The sequence below is a fragment of the Neolamprologus brichardi genome, chromosome 23, assembly GCF_056152115.1.
Source record: "Neolamprologus brichardi isolate AB-2024 chromosome 23, ASM5615211v1, whole genome shotgun sequence".
Taxonomy (NCBI): Eukaryota; Metazoa; Chordata; class Actinopteri; order Cichliformes; family Cichlidae; genus Neolamprologus; species Neolamprologus brichardi.
Window position 1 is genome coordinate 17,826,969 of NC_142125.1, and position 23,227 is coordinate 17,850,195.

The 23,227-nt window shown below is 39.9% G+C and overlaps 1 protein-coding gene, 4 non-coding genes and 1 pseudogene across 6 annotated transcripts; 3 read left to right on the plus strand and 3 right to left on the minus strand.

Annotated features, from left to right (window-relative positions):
- Positions 1-9,257: 9,257 nt before the first annotated feature.
- On the plus strand, positions 9,258-10,468 carry LOC148096049 (macrophage mannose receptor 1-like). Of its 2 annotated transcripts, none has more exons than XM_087836689.1 (3): positions 9,258-9,534; positions 9,909-10,195; positions 10,280-10,468. In XM_087836689.1, exons 1-3 carry the CDS (start codon positions 9,258-9,260, stop codon positions 10,466-10,468), a joined length of 753 nt encoding a protein of 250 aa, XP_087692815.1. The 2 variants fall into 2 exon arrangements, with proteins under 2 accessions (XP_087692815.1, XP_087692816.1); XM_087836690.1 differs by having other exon boundaries at positions 9,258-9,531.
- Positions 10,469-12,806: 2,338 nt separating this feature from the next.
- On the plus strand, positions 12,807-17,300 carry LOC148096050 (uncharacterized; annotated as a pseudogene).
- Positions 17,301-18,756: 1,456 nt separating this feature from the next.
- Positions 18,757-18,828, minus strand: trnam-cau (transfer RNA methionine (anticodon CAU)). The gene has a single exon. It is a non-coding gene; the product is annotated as a tRNA-Met (tRNA).
- Positions 18,829-20,137: 1,309 nt separating this feature from the next.
- trnaw-cca (transfer RNA tryptophan (anticodon CCA)) lies at positions 20,138-20,209 on the minus strand. The gene has a single exon. It is a non-coding gene; the product is annotated as a tRNA-Trp (tRNA).
- A 761-nt stretch (positions 20,210-20,970) lies between these two features.
- trnas-uga (transfer RNA serine (anticodon UGA)) lies at positions 20,971-21,052 on the plus strand. The gene has a single exon. It is a non-coding gene; the product is annotated as a tRNA-Ser (tRNA).
- Positions 21,053-21,970: 918 nt separating this feature from the next.
- trnat-cgu (transfer RNA threonine (anticodon CGU)) lies at positions 21,971-22,042 on the minus strand. Its single transcript has one exon. It is a non-coding gene; the product is annotated as a tRNA-Thr (tRNA).
- Positions 22,043-23,227: the final 1,185 nt, after the last annotated feature.

Consider the following 23,227-nt stretch of genomic DNA (forward strand, 5'->3'; position numbering starts at 1 on the left):
TCAATCTATTATTTAATTATCCACACTTAACAACTCTTGCAACTAAACCATAATAAAGCAATGATAGAAACATGTTATAGAACTATAACACTGCAATTGTGTTTATTATTGTTTTTATACTTGAATAAGTCTGCAATGCAACAACTGGTACGTGTGTTATTGTTACCTGTGCTCTTTTTAATCCAGATGGGGAGGAATCCACTGCCTTTAGCAGCCTCACATAGCTCCTTTTGTCACCGTTTCCTCCTCATATCCTTACAGGGCATGTCTGGACAATGTTATATCATGAGTAATAATTAAATAAAATCTGTACACATAAAACACAAACACACAGACACACACACAGAGTGACATTTTATACCTTTTCCAGAATACTGTCTCAGAAGGGTATGTGCATGATTGAGCTTTGTGCTTCATTCTCTGTCTGTGATTTAACTTCAGTGTTTTCTATAACTTATTCTCTTATAACACCTCCAAGAAGTAATGATGCTGCACTCATACATTTGTGTGGCAGCAGGAGGTGGGGACGGAATAAATACTCTTCACAATTTAACAGCCAACGCCACCCTGGGAATTTCACCGAGAGAGTACTGGATCAAGATGATACTAATCACTAGGAAGGCACTTAGGTTCGTTATACTCAATACAGAGACGTGGTTCAATGATAAAACAGGTTGAAAATTTATTAATAATTATTTAAAACAGCATATAAAAGCACAAGCATACATATCAATATACAAATATTCTAAAAAGTATTCAGAGCCGGGGGTTACCAGTGGAGGGACAGGAATGCCACACACAGAAACAATTCAAAAAACGGATAACGTCAGTGCAGCACACTGTCATAGGCTCACACTAATGAACTAAAAACACAGGTGTGTAATACTCAAAGGATCCCACCACCAAGGCACCCCAGTCTCCTCCACGTCAGGCCCTCCGCATCTGAATAAAAGAAACAAAGAAAATTATAATATATTCCAAAAAAAGAGATCCAGACATACAAACTAAATAAAACCTTAAATCTGGAGCGCATGTACTCACCGTATTATTCCAAATTGCCGTCCGCCCGACTATTCTAATTTAATCATTAAGTCAGTCAACATGCACGCTAGTGGACTCCCGTAGCCGGCATGTATGTAGCCGCTGTCCACGCCGCTGTCCATTCTTAAGAGGCTGGCAGCAGCAGGGAAAAAGAACCCTTGCAAATGGAAACAGACGGGGAAAGGCAAAGCAGCAGTACGTCTGTTAGCGTAGCGTAGAAAAGCTGTAGCGACCCTGCTGTAAAGCTACTGGACGCCCACTAAGGCCCACACCTCCAGTTAAACTGTGTCACTCGATTTATTAACAGAGTGGCTCATAGGAGGCTTCTGCAGCTATGACCTATAAACAACATTGGTTTATCACCGATTGAAATAATGTACACATGCGCCACCAAATCAACACATACCAGCCACGATGGGGGCTTCAGGAAGGGAATCCACGGGTGATCTCTGTAACATGAACAACAATCAACACGAGTACTTCCAATTCAGGCTGAGGCAGCACTGGAAGTCAGGTGACCGAAAGGAGATAACAACAGGTATGCGATCCGAGGATGCTCAGATGGCCGCTACTATTTATACTAGTGCCCCCCTAATGCATCTGACTAAAAGTGGGATCAACCAGAACATATAATATTCATTCTGCTACATTTGCATTTAGGAAATCACAGCAAAAGTGGAATCCATCTTTGAACATACTTAACATATCATGTTTTTGTCAAGTCATTTTAGGCTAAATTACATAACATGTTTATTGTATGTAAGTGTAGCCCAGTGGCAAAGAGATGCAATTAGAGACTGTTTATTGTAATTATTATTAAAGGTGTTTTATTCTGTTCAGTTAAAAACACTTATGATTGGAGAGAGACTCTAAAGAAAAAATCCAAATTATTTTGTATGGAATTGCATTATTTGTGTTATTTATTTATTTTTGTTTCTCAAAGGTTATTCTTTGACCTGGATACAAATGCAGTCCAACCAATGGGATTGTTTGTCCCGCCTTGTGTTTTCAAGTTTGGTTGCGCTGCTAAGGCTGCTTAGACCACACGCGCCATAGCTGTACCTGTGGGGAAAACGGGGTAGTTGTTGAAACAGCGAAGCTGTTGGTGTCTGCTTGATTAGCCACCAGATTTGGATAGCCGAAGCTAGTTTTATGAGTACGAAGTGCTTTGCACTGGTGAGTAACCAAACTGTTATAGCCACTGATCGGCATCCTGAAATGTTAACGTTGTTTGCTTCAAAAAACAAACGCTAATGGTGACGGTACTATGCAAGTAGCTAGCGGGTATTAGCTAAACGCACACTGCCGTTGTTAAGTGTTAGTTGAGAACTTATTAGCTGTTGTTAGGTTAAGGAAAAAAACAGTATGTCTATCTGTTGTATTGAAATGTTTTATTGTGTTACTTTTATTCATCACTGTTGTTACTTGACAGTGAGCAGAGTATATTGAGTTTGCTACTTTTAATGAGCAGTGTGAATTGCTTTAATGATTGGTGATAGCTACATTGCCATGTAATGAAAACGTTTAGAATTTGATTAGTTGTACAACATTAGAAATTGAAACACATTTTGTTCATGCTTTATACTTTAAATAATGATAATGGTTTATTTGAAGAGTTTCAGTCAGGTTTCAGAGTTCATCACAGCACAGAAACAGCTTTAGTGAAGGTTACAAATGATCTTCTTATGGCCTCTGACAGTGGACTCATCTCTGTGCTTGTCCTTCTTGACCTTAGTGCAGCATTCGATACTGTTGACCATAATATCCTATTAGAGCGATTAGAACATGCTGTAGGTATTACAGGTATTGCACTGCAGTGGTTTGTATCATATCTATCTAATAGACTCCAATTTGTGCATGTAAATGGAGAGTCCTCTTCACACACTGAGGTTAATTATGGAGTTCCACAGGGTTCAGTGCTAGGACCAATTCTGTTTACATTATACATGCTTCCCCTAGGCAGCATCATTAGAAGACATAGCATACATTTTCACTGCTATGCAGATGACACCCAGCTCTATCTGTCCATGAAGCCAGATAACACACACCAATTAGTTAAACTGCAGGAATGTCTTAAAGACATAAAGACTTGGATGGCCACTAACTTTCTGCTTCTTAACTCAGATAAAACTGAGGTCATTGTACTCGGCGCTGAAAAGCTTAGAAATATGGTATCTAACCAGATTCTTACTCTGGATGGCATTACCTTGGCCTCCAGTAACACTGTGAGGAACCTTGGAGTCATTTTTGACCAGGATATGTCCTTCAACGCACATATTAAACAAATATGTAAGACTGCGTTCTTCCATTTGCGCAACATCTCTAAAATTAGAAATATCCTGTCTCAGAGTGACGCTGAAAAACTAGTTCATGCATTTATTACTTCCAGGCTGGACTACTGCAATTCATTATTATCAGGATGTCCAAAAAACTCACTGAAAAGCCTTCAGTTAATCCAAAATGCTGCAGCAAGAGTACTGACAGGGACTAGAAAGAGAGAGCATATTTCTCCTGTTTTGGCTTCCCTTCATTGGCTTCCTGTTAAATCCAGAATTGAATTCAAAATCCTGCTCCTCACATACAAGGTCTTAAATAATCAGGCCCCATCTTATCTTAATGACCTTGTAGTACCATATCACCCTATTAGAGCACTTCGCTCCCGCTCTGCAGGCCTACTTGTTGTTCCTAGAGTATTTAAAAGTAGAATGGGAGGGAGAGCCTTCAGTTTTCAGGCCCCTCTTCTGTGGAACCAGCTTCCAGTTTGGATTCGGGAGACAGACACTATCTCTACTTTTAAGATTAGGCTTAAAACTTTCCTTTTTGCTAAAGCATATAGTTAGGGCTGGACCAGGTGACCCTGAATCCTCCCTTAGTTATGCTGCAATAGATGTAGGCTGCCGGGGGATTCCCATGATGCATTGAGTTTTTCCTTTCCAGTCACCTTTCTCACTCACTATGTGTTAACAGACCTCTCTGTATTGAATCGTATCTGTTATTAATCTCTGTCTCTCTTCCACAGCATGTCTTTTATCCTGTCTTCCTTCTCTCACCCCAACCGGTCGCAGCAGATGGCCGCCCCTCCCTGAGCCTGGTTCTGCTGGAGGTTTCTTCCTGTTAAAAGGGAGTTTTTCCTTCCCACTGTCGCCAAAGTGCTTGCTCATAGGGGGTCATATGATTGTTGGGCTTTTCTCTGTATCTATGAAGCGCCTTGAGGCGACATTTGTTGTGATTTGGCGCTATATAAATAAAATTGAATTGAATTGAATTGAATTAAACAGAAGTGTTGTTAGTTAAGTGTGAACAATGTTCAGTTGAAGTAATTCTGACCTCACTCTTAGGTCAGGTTTTTTGAGTTGGGAGAAAGGAGCCGAGACTCCTGGAGAACTTTGGATTACAGACTTTGTGGAAATCCACAGAAGAGGAATAATTTTTCATTGCAATGGATGGCGAGCCACAGCCCATTTGGAATTGAATCTTGAAGTCCTTTCTTGGTTTTGCAGGGTATTACAGACGCTTCATTAAAAGCTATTCTAACCTAGTGAAGCCCCTCACCAATCTGACCTCAGGTTACCCACCCCTTCGTAAAGGTATCAAGCCCAAAGCTAACACTCCTCAGTATCATGACCCGAGAAAACCCTTTGGTGAGCGATGGACTCCAGAGTGTGAACAAGCTTTCCGAGCGATCATTGAAAAGCTAACTACCGCTCCGATCTTGGGTTTTGCTGACCCCAAGTTGCCCTACACTCTCCATACGGATGCCAGCACTATGGGGTTGGGTGCTGCTTTGTATCAGGAGCAGGAGGGGCAGATGAGAGTAATAGCATATGCTAGCCGAGGTTTGTCCAAGAGTGAGTCTCGCAGGAACGTATACAGTGGTTCACTGAAACACATCTGTCTGGTCAAGGAGTCACTCTTGGCCCAGACGTGGTCCCAGCTATCTGTGAGAGGCACCTCATTGGCTGTAGCCCAAGTGAAAACAAAGAGATGGATTGTGCTTTCACCCTGGTAGACTCTTTGGCCATGTCTGTATCTGCTATACCAGATGAGTTTGTGAATGAAGATCAGTGTGGTGGGTTACCAGTTATTCCCCATATGCCAGTAGAGCAGCTAAGGGCAGAACAACGAGCTGACCCGTGTTTGAGGGAAATTATAGCTCAACTCGAGACTGGGGACAAGGTTCCACCCACCGTTAGAAAGCAACTGCCCGATATTCCCTTACTAATCAGGGAATTCAGTCGCCTTGAGCTACACAATCAAATACTATACCGAACACGACAAGATGGAGGTTGTGTAACCTGGCAACTTGTTCTTCCAGAGCAGTTTCGAGAGACAGTCCTCCGTAGCCTCCATGATGATATGGGCCACTTAGGGATTGAACGCACTCTCGACCTGGTGAGAACAAGGTTTTACTGGCCAAGGATGGCTGCAGATGTTGACAAAAAGGTTAAAACCTGTGATCGCTGTGTTCTGAGAAAATCATTCCTGAAAAAGCTGCTCCTTTGGTCACAATAAAGTCCACCAGACCTCTTGAGCTTGTTTGTATGGACTTTTTGTCCATTGAGCCTGATAGGAGCAATATTAAGGACGTCCTCGTACTTACAGACCACTTTACTAAGTATGCCATTGCCGTCCCAACACCCAATCATTGTTTATATATTTTGTTACAGCTACGACCTATAAACAACATTGGTTTATCACCGAGTGAAATAATGTACACATGCGCCAAATCAACACATACCAGCCACGATGGGGGCTTCAGGAAGGGAATCCACGGGTGATCTCTGTAACAATTCAGGTTGAGGCAGCACTGGAAGTCAGGTGACCGAAAGGAGATAACAACAGGTACGCGATCCGGGGATGCTCAGATGGCCCCTACTATTTATACTAGCGCCCCCCTAATGCACCTGACTAAAAGTGGGATCAACCAGAACATATAATATTCATCCTGCTACATTTGCATTTAGGAAATCACAGCAAAAGTGGAATCCATCTTTGAACATACTTAACATATCATGTTTTTGTCAAGTCATTTTAGGCTACATTACATAACATATTTACTGTACGTAAGAGTGAAAATTAAGTTAGTAAAGAATGATGAGTACTCTAACATGCTGTTATACTAATGTAGCCAGGCAACCGAGTAAACTCACAGACTAGTGAATAATCATTGTTAATGTTGAGATGAAGCTTTCTTTCGTCACATACAAACACACAAAGGGAAATAAACTAATTTGGTTGAATAATAAACCAAGGTTAATGGAGAAAAAAACATGTCTACCGTATACAGTGACAACGAGGCATGGACGGATTTGAATCATGTGAGCTTAACATTCAAACTGGCTTATCCGGTCTTTAAGTCTGACATCATTAGCTGTTTCCAAGTCCAAACTCCGCTTCATGTCCCAAAGTCAAATGAACACTGTGGCATCGCTGAGAGTTAAAAACTGTCTAAATCCTTTCATCTTTAATAAAATGATCAGTGTGGCTGCTCTACCAGGTGCAAGAATTAAGTTTGAAATCCAGGAATTCATGAGAACAGAATTTATGAAATTTTATAAGTTAGAAATTTCTAAAAGTTAAAAGTTTTAGAGTTAGAAGTTAGCAGGAAGTTAGCTCGTTAGTTTCCACCTAAATATAATATACCATGTTCTGACTGAGGGATTTCTGAAAAAATTCAAAAATACAGCTCTGCTATCACTTCCAGCATAAATGAAGACAGAAAACTAAACAGTAGTGATGTCTGTAGGGTTAATGAAGTTGGGATAGCTGGTATATAATGATGTGCTACGTGGTGGCTAGCTACACCACGTAGCAAGTCAGGTTTCACCACCGAATAAGAAAAGTAAGAAAGAAAAGATGAGGAGTTAAAAATGTGGCCTCCACCTGTAAAACCTGTCCTGTTTTTTGGGGTTGTCTTATTGTTGCCCCTCTAGTGCACTTGTTGTTAAATTCATTAACACCAAAGCAGCTGAAACTGATTAATAATCTCCTCTGCTACTTAACTGACGAGATCAGTATCACCTAAGTTTAAATGACTTGGTCCTATACTTTCTTTTGAGCAGTGTATAAGCTAAGGTAAACCTATTACATTAATGAGGCAGTTAAAGGTTGTGAGCCTTGAATGGAGAAAGTGCGGGATATCCTGCTAATTGTGGTTTACTAACTTTACCTTTACTTGAAGCTGCTGTAATCACTGGTATTTCCATGAAATAGCTTCAAATAAAGGCAAAGTTAGTAAACCACAATTAGCAGGACGTCCTGCACTTTTTCCAGGATTACAACCTTTAACCTTTAAATATTTAAAGATTAAGCAATTGTTGTGCATATATTATTATTATGTAAACACAAATATTAAAACACAAAAAAACAAAAGTTTTTAAAAAAAATGTTTTAAGGCATATGTTGTGCAATATTTTGGTCTCATTGGAATCACCATCCCCACCCATGGCAAATGACCATTGCCACTCCACCCTTATTTTATTTTATTTATTATATTATATAACTGCCCTTGTATGCAGCCCCACAATGTTTCTGTTTCAATGTTTCCTACGCATACACCATGTATATAGTTCACTCACACATATATGTATACATATATATTGCTTTTTATTTATTTTTTTTCCCTCATTGTATATTTGTTTTCCCTTCTTTACTTTTGCACCTTGTGGTCCAGCTACCCAATTTCTCTGTGCAAGAAACTGCACAATAACAGTAAAACTGTCTAAGTCTCTAAGTCTCTCTAAGTTTCTCTAAGTAAATTCTCTCATCTTTCTAGCGATTTCAACATCACTCAAACACAAAAATCCCCACCTTTGACAGCTTTCTGTTAGTAAGGTGTGGTGGTTTACACAACATGATCCCTGAAGGTTCTAGGAAGGGACAAAGTAAAGTAAATATCCAGAAACAGTGAATTTGAATGATGCTGCTTTGCTTTTGATTTAAATGGCTTGTGGGATGCCACGCCAGAGCAATCGATCAATTTAGTTGGAAATAGGTGGGAGGTTTTGCATGAACCTCTGAATCACCACTGGTGTCTTTTCAGACTTGATATAGAGGGATCATAACCGGAGTGAATTTCAAAGCTTCCCTAACATCTACCAGGGTAAGTGCTGCTGTACAAACAGGTCCAATGAATGAATGACAGAGACTAATATTTATAAAGAGATGAAGAGAAAACAGTGTGATAGCCACGTAAGTTGTGGACTTTATCAGTTGGGCTGATTTCAGTTTTAATCTGCTGAAACTGTATATTAAAAGCAGTTTAACTTCCTGAGACTAGCATGTGTGCATGTACAACTCATTCTCTAATTTTTCTTTAGTCATTTTAGAGCAATTTCACTAAAACAACCATCTGAGACTTAGGTTAACACATTACGTCTTTGTCTGATTTTGATTTTGTCGTAATGTTTTACACTGACTGACAGCAAATAGTAGTAAAATTTATAACTGACAAAATATGTAGCGAGCAAAGTGACAATAAACATAGCTCAACTGAAAGAGAACTGAATTGGTTTAACTCCTGTTTTTATGTCAGTGATTGAAAACCATGATTAATTACACTGTCACATAGATATAGGAACAAGTATAGATAAAAAAAATAATTAAAAAAGGCAGCTCATTAAAGAAGTATTCCTGTATAAACTGGACCAAAGTCACTGTAGTGTCTGAAAGTACTTGGTGTCATAACAGCTGTGTTAGGCAGGCAGGAATGGACCCAAAATCCAAACTAAACTCAAAACACAGCTTTATTGCTGGAATTATTAATTATCAACTAAAACTCAATACGTTGGGTCAAATGACCCAAGATCGTGACAAAGGGATCAGACACTGAACACAGTGTATGATCCCCCAAAGAAGAACAAAAAACAAAAGTTATCTCACTATTCAGTTTGATCTCACTCGCACTCTTATTTTGTAAATGTCATTACAACAATTCATTTAAATTAGTATTTCTATTGTTTTGTGTTCTTTTCTTTTTAAATAATAGGACATTTCACTTGAAATGTGAAATGTTTTATTGATTTCTTTAAACACACAAGCACCTATATCTGTGCAATTTACTCGAGTTGTGTTTAATGAAGAGTTTATTGTTCCCAACATTTATCAGTAGAGCGTTATGTGGACACGGCAGACGCTGCTCTTCCTCACTATAAAATTTTTGCTCTGTGTCCTGTCTGTGCAGGCTTTTTGTCCACTTTTCTCCTGTGAAAAACACAATGACGAAGCACGTTGCCCTCCTGCTCATTCTTTTCCCCGTGTGTGGACATCTGCTGGACATCAAGTTTTATAATGGCCCTCACAAGTATACCTGGGCAGATGCACTGGCATACTGCAGGGAGCACCACACTGATTTGGTCCGAGTGAGAACTACAGAAGAGAATGAAGCTCTACAGGACTCTGGATGGATCGGTTTGTCCCGGGAGGATGAAACAAGTCCATGGAAATGGTCCAGAGGAGACGAAATAGCCATCTTCACACAATGGGATGGTGGTGGTAAATTTTCATACTATGTTTCTTACTCCTTAGATGTTACAAGATCAAACTTACTGGTAATTATACCAAACTTATTTGCATTGTGACCTGAAATCATTTTGAGACATTTTGAGCATTCAACAATTTGACTGGTGAGAAAGGATCAGATTTACAGTGCGGAGCAGTGTTTTCCACCACAGTGTTGACTGTAATGAGTTTCATGATGTCCCAAACCAACTGTTTCAGCTGCAACTTCAGCAAGGAGGGTTTGTTAGACACATAAACACTGTACTTGTAAAATGATTTGATACTGAATCTAGATAAAAATAGACCTTTAAAACATCTCTGAAATCCATCCCAGTCTTTTTTGTCTATTGTACTTCGACTTCTTGCAGAACCAAAAGAGGATGAAAACTGTGTGAACAGAAAAAGTGACGGAAAATGGGAAAGCAAGAAGTGCAATAAAAAAAATAATTTCCTATGTTATGAGGAAAAGCTGATTCTGGTGAAGGAGAATAAAACATGGGAGGAGGCATTAGAACACTGCAGGTCTCTGGATGGAGTGGTCACAGAAGATCCAGCCTCTTCATGCAGGAACCATGGCTATGACCTGGTTACCCTGATCACTCCGGATGACTACACACTTGCACGAGAGACCGCAAAAGAGGCTACCACTGATGAGGTTGGGCAGTTTTCTGCATGCGTTTGTGTTGGTGAGAGACTCATAACTATACTTACTGTAACTTTGTTTGTTTACTGTTGGCAGGTGTGGACAGGCCTGTGTAACCTGGCTGGTGAGTGGCTGTGGGTGGGTGGAGAAGAAATGCAATATCAGGATATCCCAAAATGCCCAACCGAGGGCCTCTGTGGCGTCCTCGAGAAGAACGGTAGTTCACCCTACAGCATAAGAAACTGCCAGCAGAAAAGGAACTTTCTCTGTTCCAAAATGAATTAAGTACTGTACTTAAGTAAAAATATGATATATCTGTACTTACCTTTCCATCTTATGACACTTAGATACATGTGTGTCAAAGTAAACAGGAGAAATAATCCAAAGTAGACTCCACAGACAGGGTTAAACAAAAATGAACCTTTATTCAGGTTTATGAGTCCAAAATTAGAAATTCCAAGAAGAATGGGAACCTGACAAACACTTTACACTACCAGTTAAAAGTTTTTGAGTTAGAATAATCGTACCTTCATTCATGATGTATGTTACAAAGATATCAGTTAATATAGTCAGTACATTGAAAAGGTGAGAAATAGTGATGGAAATGTTTTCATACTGTTAGATTATACGATGACGATAGATTAATGTAAACCAGAAAAATCACAACGTCTTGTTATATGTGTTATTTTCCTAATGTAGTTGTGTGACATGTCAAGTACATACTGGACTACACATAATTTAAAAGTTGTCTCAAGTCAATAAAGATATTAAATAAAGATTAATGTGCAGTTAAGCAGTTATTTTTGTCTTCATGAGCAGTGGTGAGGGAACCATATGGTAACTTTCACTGCTATGAGGCTTTTTTACATCCTAAAACAGGCCGTCTTGTATTGTTTAATTGATTGATTGGTAATTTATTTCAACATGTGCACAATATACAAGTACATTTAGAAAAGAAAATAAGAAAGAAAAAAAAATACTTTACAAATTACATACAAAAAAAACATTCTGATTTATTTACATGTTGAAAGGGAGTGGAAAGGACACTCCCTATATATATATATATATATATATATATATATATATATATATATATATATATATATATATATATATATATATATATACATATATATATACACAACCTTTTGATATAAACTGGTGATATGTTGATGTTTTGTCACCTAGCGTAAAATGTGATGCTTTGGGAGTGAGAACGTGTTGTCTATCGCTAAATGACAATAGTATAAGTGACAGAACTGATCATATCAGCGCCACACTTAAACTATGCAGCTGATTTTTTTGTTTGTCATTGTTATCCTGCTCACATACTGTTACTGATATAAAGAGTGTCAGCCCCACAACTAAAGCAGACATCTTATCTGCACTTAATGTTAGTCTAAGAAGCCAAGTAAGATAGTGAGATAAGATAATTATAATAAAATGCAATAAACAAAAATATTCCTTAAAAAAAAAAAAAAGAAACACCTCAGTGATTGCTTGGACTCCTGCACCCACCACTTATCTAACTGCACTGACTTCACCTATAAAGAATAAGTCTATGAACCTGACCATGCCACCATGGCCTTATCACATCATTAAAGAAGCTGTTCAAATTGAAATCTGTCTCAGGTGTGAATGAGATAAAATGGCTCAATAAATTAAGACTTTCACTGTTGTTCAGCTACATTCACAAGTGCAGTTACCATATTGAACATCCCAAGTTGTTCAGAAAAGTCTCTTGGAGCCATAATGAACTCAATAAGAAGAGGAAGTCAGTCATTTGGATTTTACAGAATAAAATTAATACAATTTAATAATTTTTCAGGATTTTTACTTATCAAACTCCTTCTGGAACATCGATATTTCAAAATACAGATGAACGTAAAGATGAAGGGAGTAAAAACTAACTTAAATGAAAGGGACCTCTTACAGGACTCAGGAAGGAGCAGCCATCTGCAGCAACCAGTGGAGAGATGAGAGGGGAAGAAGGAGAGAAAAGAGACAAGGATAAAATGCATAATTCATTCTAATTTAATAAAACAGTCCTTGATGATAATTCCCTTCTAACTCTGTAGTATGCATAGTTTTTGCAGGTTCTGCCGGTTCATACTTTTCTGATCAGCAAAGACTGATGCAGCTTACTGAGCAGTCCTATAAAACATAAGGATATTAGCGGTGACTTTTTTCATATCAACATTTCTTCAGAGGATGTTCTTGGTCTCTTTTGCTGAGATAAGGCAGATTATTTATGAAAGTATTTCAATCTCCAATAATTGGACTGCAACTTATGATCGAATAAAGTACTAACTTGAATTAAATGTTTGGTCAAATGATGCTGGGGATGGTTATTAAAATTCTCTCTTCATCTGGGTTTTTCTACACAGCAAAAACTGGAGTGTTAAAATTTCAGGGTTAAACATGTTAGAGTTGATTTCCACTCTCAAAGTGTCATTTTAACACATTCTGATTCAAATAGTGTTCAGTGTTGGAGTTATTAAACAGTGTTATTCAAGTCCAGGCAAATGAACTCTGAAGAGAGTTATTTATCTTGGTAGGCCCCTGGGCTTCTGCTCAGGTAAACCCGTGGATCAATTAATAGTTTGCTCTGCCCGGCCGATTTTCCATGTGCTTCTGCTGGTTACACCGTGGTGGATACCTGCCGTGTTGCTGCTTGGAGTATTTTACACAAACGGTAAGTAATTCAAACTTATATAAAATTAACGGTATTCTATCGGTGCAGTGAGGTTTTCTTGATGTTTCTTGGTGTTCGGTTGCTGAAAACGAGCTTTAATAGAGGAGGAGATGTGTCGAAAATTCTATTTAGCCTCCAATGCTAATGTTAATGTTGCAGTCTTTTTACTCGTGAGTGACGGTAGACACTGCACGTGGAAGCGCCGCGCCACGTTCAGCTTTTCCCCTGTTCACACAGACACGTCTTTCTCCACGCCAGTTCATGAGCGTTTTTGCTCCTCTGTTTATTCAGAGCAATTTTTTCACAATTGATAAGTAAATAACATCCCAAAATAATTGAAGAGAGCTTGTTTTAGTCACTCCTGCTTTTACTTTGACATCGTTCATCGTTGACTTGTCTCTAATCTGTCTCTCTCTCTGTCTCACTCTCTTCTCCCTTTGAGACACCCGCCCCAAACATAGTCAGTTAGGCTGTCCCCTCCTTTGCGATGTGTTTATTTTCATCTCTATTGTCTCTTTTCATACACGAATCTGATCGCATTTGTCAATCGCAGTATTTTATTTTGGAGAATAGCTTTTATCTTCAAAATTGCCTGGATTGTCTTGTGTGTCTTGGTGTAACTTCCTGCGGAACATGCGTGGCCCACGCAAAAAATAGACCAGATACCGAAACAATCACTTCGTAGCACTCCGTGTCTGGTGTAAACTACACCATAGATTAACATGTATTTTGTATTGTGTTGTGTATCAATTGGACTGCTGCATGGACAGACGCAGGTTTATTTGATAACATTAAATGTTATTGCAGTGAAATTCAAACGCATGGTCAGTATTAATCACCATGTACGGTATATGTCAGTGTTTTAATCATTTTTGCTTGAATTGCTCTAAATGTCAAATACTTACTAGTATGCCATTTTTGTTATTATTTTGTCTCAGTAAAATGCTGGTCCAGGTTCGATACTGCCAACAGCAGAAGTATGTGAAGTTGGAAGAGGTTGATGGGCGGTTTGAGTTTATGCAGTTTCATGAAAAAGGTTTGTTTATATCTTACCTAATTTTAGTTGGGGGGACAGAATTTTTTGTAGGGCGTTTCGCCAAGTCTCTTGAATCATACAGTGGTGTATCACTTTAGTGAATGTGAGGCAAGAACAGTTTACTTAAAAGGTGCACTCAGATATATCTTATCTTTTCCAGTCATCGAGAGATTTTGCCTGCCACCTGATGCAAAAGTAGCGTACAAAGATGCAACAGGGACAGAAGTTGATGAAGTGATTTTCAGTGACCTTATCAGCCAAGGCACTGTGGTCCTAACAGTTTTCTCAAGTGATGGTGAGAAATTTAAAGGGGCAAGCTCAACACCAGACATGGGGAAGGGCTGTGTGGCTGCTGGTTGTTCCAAATAATCAGGAGCACACAATTTGACCAATCAGCTGTTTGAACATTGAGATCAGTTAATTTAAAGGAGTCAGGTCTGCAGTGTGATGTTGCTTTGTTAGTTAAAAATCTGCAGCCAGATTTTTTTTCTACACCTTACAGAATAATGTTGTTTTTTCCTTTTAGAATTTTCTGATTGCTCCTTGTCTTCTGCATCTGATTGTTCTGACTCAAGCTTCAGCTCAAATGCAAGTACATCAACTATACTTCTAGATGAGGGTCCCAGGAAGAAAACAAGAGTTGAGGGTACTGTTGATGTAGCATCTGCTAAAAAGGTTGTGACAAAACTCAGTTCTCATAGTTTTTTTTCTACTTCATTATTCTTAATATGTAGAAAAACTATTCCTCACTTTTTGCATCTTTTTTTTCTCAAGTTAATTGAAGGTGTACTTGGAACCAATTCAGGTGGTGAAGAGGTTCTCCAGGAATATCACACAACACAAACTCTAACAGATGCTACCAGAAGAAAAATGGTCAATATAATAGTGGCTCACATGATTGATTGCCATGGGTATGTGTGTTCTATTTGTGCATTTTATTTTATTTTTTTTAAATACAAGTTACTATTTTGCCATTACTTAAGCATGCTAATTTAAAATCGTTTTTCAGGCACCTCCCCACCAAAGCTGTTAGAGAACAGTACGCGCTAGGGGTAGTGACATTGTTCCCATCCCTGAAAGACCCATACTCCAAGAAAGGCTATGTATAGTCACTATTATTGCACTTTGTTTACATAATTTTCATGCTGTGCATCATTGGGATTTGTGTGCGTTGACATTTAAGTTCTGAAAATTTTCAGATTGACAACACATTATTTTTGAATGTATTTACATTTTAGGAACACTTCTATGATGCTGCAAGCAGCACTGGATACATTTCTTGGCGTTTGAAAACGATACAGAGAAAGACTAGAAGAGGATCTGCACCACCAAGTAGCTCCACTGGCTTTGCTCAAGAAGGAGGTAAGAAATTAAGTGTCCACAAACTAGATAATGTTCTCATTTACATTATATACTATTTTGTTTTCATTTACCTATCTGCTCAGCACCTATGCTTTTATGTTTGTGTGTTTTTCTTCAGGGGGCCCAAATTACCAAAGGCCCATTAATGTCGACATGCAGCTTGATGGAGATGCTTGCCAGGAGGCCATCTCTTTGCTGAACCATACATCCGACACTTCCTTGATTTTCCAGAAGATGAGAGAGACTTTTCAGCATCGTCAGAAGCTCATCAATGATCCTGACAAAAGTCTTGATATCCTGTCTATCTTCCCAAGATTCTTGGATACAAAAGGATTGGTGAGAATATTCAGTGGAATTTTTAATATCACTTTAAATTTCAAGATGAATGTGGCAGTAGTAGATTTTCTTTCTTAAAGGTGAATCAAGACTTCACTCTCCTGTTTGATGATGAGATATCTACCAGGCTGCTTCAGAAATGGGATCCAATCTTTAGGTATCAAATCATCAAAGAGGCCAAGCAGCTCACCTCAACAGTAGAGTTGCGTCAATTGGTGCAGTCAGCAGAGAGTCCACCAGGAAGTGATCTTGATGAGGCAGCAAGTGAGTTTGTTAAATATGATTTGCTATAAGCAGTTAAAGTTCAATAGCATCAGGATTCTATTAATAAATACAAATTCATTCACCTGTTAGCTTTGCTTCATCAGTTTTCTTTAGCTGTTAGTTTAATGTTTATGACAGCACATTTCAACTTTCTTAGGAAGTGCTTTTCTAGTTCTCCTTAAAAATTGCATTTGAAAGATTTGCTGTCAATTGATTCTTGTGACTCTTTGGCCGCAGCCTTTGACCAAGACATGGCCTCCCTGTTGTTATCTCCTTCCGCCACCTCCAGGAGGACCAAAGTATCAAAAAATCAGCGCCTCTGATGCTGTTGAGAGACTTGTAGTCTTTCATAAGGTAATTTAATATTTATAGTTTTTATCATAAGTTGCCATGTCACTGGTTAAGAGGTGAATGAAACAAATTACAGTTGAGCTTACAAAGGAGGTTTACATACTCATTTCTGTGATGCTATTATCTCTGACTTGCTCCTGTGTCTAATGCTCAGTATCTTTGTCTCAACTCCAGTCTTGCTGCAGTTTGGAAGAGCATCTCCAGAATCAGCAGAGTCAGCAGCCATACCTCCTGGCTGTTGGGCGCCAGAAGAGGAAGGTCGACAGCTTCTATGTTGCCATAGACAAGCGTCTCATCCCCTGCCAGGCCAGCCGCTCCCTTGGGGCATTTGATGAGCTTTTTAAAGCTCATTTTGCGTTCAATGTGTCTTATGATGCTGCACTTGTGAATTTCTACACATTTCTGCAGACAACAGTATACAATATTGATATGGGGAAAATGAAGGAGTCCCCAAGAGTTCGTGACCTGAGAGCCAAAATCCTTAACCAGGAAATTCTTCTCACAACCTAAGTAAAAATCATTAAAATGCTGACATGTTTTTTGTGTAAGAGAGCTTATCCCAGCAGGCAGCAGCTGATTTCACATTTAAGAGGTGAACATGGTTATTATCCTGGACCTAAGTTTAAGTTATTTTATTGGCAGCCAGGCTGCAGGCTTCAGTTCCAAACTTATGCAGGCTTTAGGAAGCACCTCAGTAGTTTTCACAGCAATGTTGACCAAAATGATCGAACTTCAGCCATTGCTTGTTTTTCTAATGACACAGTTTCACCTGCTTTGGAGGACCAGTTTAATTCCTCAAATCTTCCTCACAGTTCTCCCAGTGTTCTTCCAGAGTCTAGTTCTTCCAGTGAGCATTGATTCAGTACTTACAAGGGATTCATCCAAAGAAATGTGTGCATCCATTGTGGCCAAACTGCAGGGTAGTGCAGACCATTTGATATTGGTCTGCACATTTGATATTCAAAACTCATACAGTGCTGCAGATGAAAGTTTGTACATTATATCTTCATTTATTATGTTTTGATTCACTTTCTGGGAAAAAGAAGCATGATAATAAATGTTTTTGGACAATGTACAGTTTTCTTGAAATTATTCTCATAATTGTAATTGTTGTCGTTAAAAAGTTATGTTAATCTATTACATAAATAGTTCTTTTAGGGATTAAAACTACCTTAATAAAAGAGTAAAGAGTTAAAGTAGTGTTATTTTTCAATCTGTGTAGTGTTAATTTAACCCAGTTTGGTGAGTTAAAATTAACTCAGACATGGTGTTAATAATAATTTGCTCAGTGTTAATTTAACCCGGTTTTAAGAGTTAAAAATTAACTCAGACATGGTGTTAATAATAATTTGCTCAGTGTTAATTTAACCTGGTTTTAAGAGTTAAAGAAGGAACTCTGACAAAGTGTTAAATAATTAACTATTTTGAAAATGTTAATTCAACTCTGTAGAGTGTGGAGCTATATAAACCCTGAAAAAATGTTAAAATCAACTCTGTGGGAGTTGATTCAACACTACAGTTTTTGCTGTGTACTTTGAAGGGTGACAATGATTAACTATGAAGTGACCGTGTTCACTGGCAATCTGGCCTTGGCCTCCACTTTCAATAACGTTTACATTACACTGGTCGGGACAGATGGAGAGAGCAAATGCATTGATCTCACAAGCTGGAAACCATCTTTCTTTAGAGGGCAAGTGAGTCTGAAACTCCTCTGCATACATATTTAAAACTATTTAAAACTACATGTGATGTGGATATTTTGTTTGTTCTTTTTTTTTTTTTTCAGGTATCTCATTTTATTGTGTCCTGCCCCAAATCCCTCGGAAAGCTGGTGATGATAAAGTTAGACAAACAGAAAAGGTTTCTCCAAGACTGTTGGTATCCTGCCAAGGTGGAAGTGAAATCCCCTATAAACAAAACCTACCACTTCCCCATCTACCCCTGGATTACTGACAGTGAGGTCTATTGCTTCAGAGAGGGGACAGGTTTGTGGAACTGTGCTTGTCTTATTTATGCGTTTCAATGACACCCAAAAAGATAACCAATAAAGAGGCAATAAAGGGGATCAAGCAAAACTGCAATGATACTTGTGGGATTATAATATTATTGTATGCCATGTTAGACCCCTAATTAAATATTGTGAATTATTATGTAGTTTTAGTTTGCATTATTCTCCTGAATTAGAAGGTGATAACTATTACATTTGTTAAACTGATTTGCATTACATTAAACTGCTGATTTATTGTGAATGAATGCTATTGTTTTATGATGCATTATACTGCTGAGTTATAAGAAATACTGTTCGCAGAAAGTCATCGCCTTATTTGTCTGATTAGAAGAGCACAGAACATACTGGAGAGGTTTTCTGCCCCATCTCAGCAGGAGCAGATAAACAGGAAGCAAAGGGCGTAGCTTAGGCGCTGTGTGAGAGAAAGAATGTGAATGTCTTCTTGCTGGAAACCTATCCCAGACTTGTAAGCAAGCCTTTGTGAGCACAGTTGTTTAGTACGTCCTAAAAACAGACGCGCCTAGCAGAGGATGGTTTCGATCCATCGACCTCTGGGTTATGGGCCCAGCACGCTTCCGCTGCGCCACTCTGCTCCACACGTAACACCAGACTAGCGCTGCTTAAAAATGGGCCTTCAATAACATCTTGCATGAACAAACTGTGGGAATTCTGAAGGTGGACGGTACCTGTTTGAACATTGTCTTTTATAAATCTTTGTCACCTCGGCGTTCAGTGCTTCAGAGCTTCTTGGACTGCTTGTCAGATCTCGTGTGCGGCCCAACAGATTTTAAGCCAGGGTCAGCCAACCATTTCCTCGTTAGCTGCTAACTCTTAAGAATCACTGAGCTTATTGTGTGAGCCACTGAGTCGCATAGTCACGTAAACGCTTAGAAGTGAAAACACTGACACTTGGTGTTGCACATGTTTACTTCCTAAATAAGCCCATGAACTCTCTTCAATGAACCTTATTTTACCTTTAGTTAACTAAAATTGACGTTCTGTTACACGAACACACTCTGCTGATGCACTTCGATGCTCTTAATCCTTCCCGCTGATTGTCAATGGCAGTTCTTATCGGTAGAGATGTAATACCGTCTGTAATCACAAGCACCGACATTAGACATGAAATCTGAATGTATCCAACACAGCGGACACAGTGACATTGTCCACAGTGAAAAACTATCCTGGATATGATGAGCTTGCTTCAGAATGCCAAGCCCAGCTCTGAAGCTGCTTTTAGATTTCATTATCATTCAAAACTATTTGTTTGCTCGGAATGAAAAACTTATACTTGATATTTGAATGTTTTTTTCTTTACAATAATTTTGTGAGTTTCTCTTTGGTGCAGTCTTTACTTCTTTCAACTATGTGTTTACATGTATCTCATGGCATTGCTCTCTGTATACCTGCAGCATGCGGGTGTTTTGTTTGCCATTTTTATTCAGTTCCATTTACAGAAGCCCTCTAATTCAGCTACCATTCACACCTATCCAATGTATTCACACCTGTTGCTTTCAGAAAACAATGGAACGTCCAGCTACCCGGGCCCCCACCCCAGACAGTCAACACTTGCCGCTCCCCCATCACCTCTACCACTCAGTAAAGCTCACAAATTTCTCCATGTGCCTTCACACCTCTTTCCATACTTGAAAGGGATGTTAACAGACTCTCTAAGACACAGGACCCATGCAAAGCAGCTGGGCCAAACTCCGTGCCTCCATCCACCCTGAAGCACTGTGCTGATCAGTTGTCTACAGTGTTCACTGACACCATCAACAACTCACTGGAGACACGTCATGAGTCATGGACCTGAATTTCTGGACAGACGGACGAGTATGCCACAAGCAACTAACAACCTCCTATTCAAAGGGAATCACAGGCTGCAGTCCTCTCACTCTCGGCTGACCTTGACGTGATTTGAACACGCAACCTTCTGATCTGGAGTCAGATGCGCTACCATTGCGCCACAAGGTCCCACAAACCTGCCCCTCTGCCCAAAACTTCTGACAATCTCTGAGAAGCCAGTCCACCTTCTTTCCACACAAGCAATTTTTCAGCAACTGGAGGTTGTTCAACTTGTGAATGCAAAGAAGTTGTGCCAAAGACGCATGTCATTTCAGACCATGCATGTCAACATGCACACGTAGAATCTCTCTTTATACTTGAAAGGTTCTCCTCTTTGAGAAAAGAATACAAATCGAGGTTTGAAGTGCGCTTGCAGTAGTCAATCAAAGGCCTAATATAGTGTCTGTCATTCAGTGCTCACGCTCTGATGAGCTTTGCAAGCCAGTTAGACAAATTCTTAACGATGCATATTTGTTACTGATGCTTGTCAGGGAAAGACAACGTCCTTGGACAGTGTCTAAAAATAAAAGACCTTCCTCTCACACACACCTGAAAAGTGATTGCACAGAAGGGAGTGCTTTTGTACGTGATGATCTCCTGTCTCAAACACAACCTGCTCTGGAAAGGCTCCTCGTGCCGTGTGCAAAGAAATGCTATCCATGTGGTAGGAGACCATTGCTGTCAGCCTTGAATGAAATCTTACCTGACTAAACGACCTAACAGTTCACACACAATGGTCTCTTCAACGACTGTTAATGGTATTTACCAGAGAAGTGACTTCTGAGTAGGGAGTGGTCTGGCATGTGATGATCTCCAAAAGAACCAGCGCTGTTGGAGCAGGGAGCAGGCATCTCTCACCACAGGCCAAAAGGTGCAGGTGAGGTGGAGGAGCTGTGATGGCCGAGAGGTTAAGGCGTTGGATTTGAAATCCAATGGGGGTTCCCCGCGCAGGTTCAAACCCTGCTCACAGCGAAAATGCTTTACGGGAGCTTCTTTTTCTGCTAAGATAAGGTTGCAATTAGTCGGAGGAGCTCATATACAAAAGTTGCAACGGTGCCCTGGAGCATTGAGTGACTGACAATTCTACAATCACCGGTTCACACCACTGTACTTACGTACAAATCATTCCTGTACAAAATGTGCTCGTCTCCAAGGAGAGTCCCTCTTCTTCTCTCCAGGCTTTATAAACAAAAATTGTGGGAGATGTCGATCAGTGGTATGTGCACAGAGTTTGAATGACATATTAATTCAAACAGGCTGCAGTCCTCTCACTCTTGGTTGACCTTGATGTGATTTGAACACGCAACCTTCTGATCTGGAGTCAGATGCGCTACCATTGTCCCACAAGGTCCCACAAACCTGCCCCTCTGCCCAAAACTTCTGAAAATTTCTGCAAAGCCAGTCCATCTTCTTTCCACACAAGACATCAAAATTGTTGCAGGGGGCTACCTGTTATCACTGCTATAGAAAGGCTAGAATGACAAATCTTAATCCTTTCTGGCTACGTTTGGTTTTCAGTTAGGCGGCAGTACCTGGTCACTGGTCTCCCGGCAAACAGAGCCAGCCATTTGGGTACACCCAAAGCAACACAGTGGTCCAACCGTTTACCGTCGCTTTAGCAGCAAGTACACCATTGCCTCCATTGTTGTTCTTGTGTTGCAAACAGGTGATGTCACGCTGTTGAGGTAACAAAGTGAATGGGCTTTGAAGCACATGTGCGGAACAGGTTAGAGTAACTAGGATTTGGTTCTTAGTGAGGCAACTTCTGGGTTCAGTCTGTTTTGTCCAATTTCAGGGAGGTGAATGGCTTCTTGCTGGAAACCTATCCCAGACTTGTAAGCAAGCCTTTCTGAGCACAGTTGTTTAGTAGGTCCTAAAAACAGACGCGCCTAGCAGAGGATGGTTTCGATCCATCGACCTCTGGGTTACGGGCCCAGCACGCTTCCGCTGCGCCACTCTGCTCCACACGTACCACCAGACTAGCGCTGCTTAAAAGTGGGCCTTCAATAACATCTTGCATGAACAAACTGTGGGAATTCTGAAGGTGGACGGTACCTGTTTGAACATTGTCTTTTATAAATCTTTGTCACCTCGGCGTTCAGTGCTTCAGAGCTTCTTGGACTGCTTGTCAGATCTCGTGTGCGGCCCAACAGATTTTAAGCCAGGGTCAGCCAACCATTTCCTCGTTAGCTGCTAACTCTTAAGAATCACTGAGCTTATTGTGTGAGCCACTGAGTCGCATAGTCACGTAAACGCTTAGAAGTGAAAACACTGACACTTGGTGTTGCACATGTTTACTTCCTAAATAAGCCCATGAACTCTCTTCAATGAACCTTATTTTACCTTTAGTTAACTAAAATCGACCTTCTGTTACACGAACACACTCTGCTGATGCACTTCGACGCTCTTAATCCTTCCCGCTGATTGTCAATGGCAGTTCTTATCGGTAGAGATGTAATACCGTCTGTAATCACAAGCACCGACATTAGACATGAAATCTGAATGTATCCAACACAGCGGACACAGTGACATTGTCCACAGTGAAAAACTATCCTGGATATGATGAGCTTGCTTCAGAATGCCAAGCCCAGCTCTGAAGCTGCTTTTAGATTTCATTATCATTCAAAACTATTTGTTTGCTCGGAATGAAAAACTTATACTTGATATTTGAATGTTTTTTTCTTTACAATAATTTTGTGAGTTTCTCTTTGGTGCAGTCTTTACTTCTTTCAACTATGTGTTTACATGTATCTCATGGCATTGCTCTCTGTATACCTGCAGCATGCGGGTGTTTTGTTTGCCATTTTTATTCAGTTCCATTTACAGAAGCCCTCTAATTCAGCTACCATTCACACCTATCCAATGTATTCACACCTGTTGCTTTCAGAAAACAATGGAACGTCCAGCTACCCGGGCCCCCACCCCAGACAGTCAACACTTGCCGCTCCCCCATCACCTCTACCACTCAGTAAAGCTCACAAATTTCTCCATGTGCCTTCACACCTCTTTCCATACTTGAAAGGGATGTTAACAGACTCTCTAAGACACAGGACCCATGCAAAGCAGCTGGGCCAAACTCCGTGCCTCCATCCACCCTGAAGCACTGTGCTGATCAGTTGTCTACAGTGTTCACCGACACCATCAACA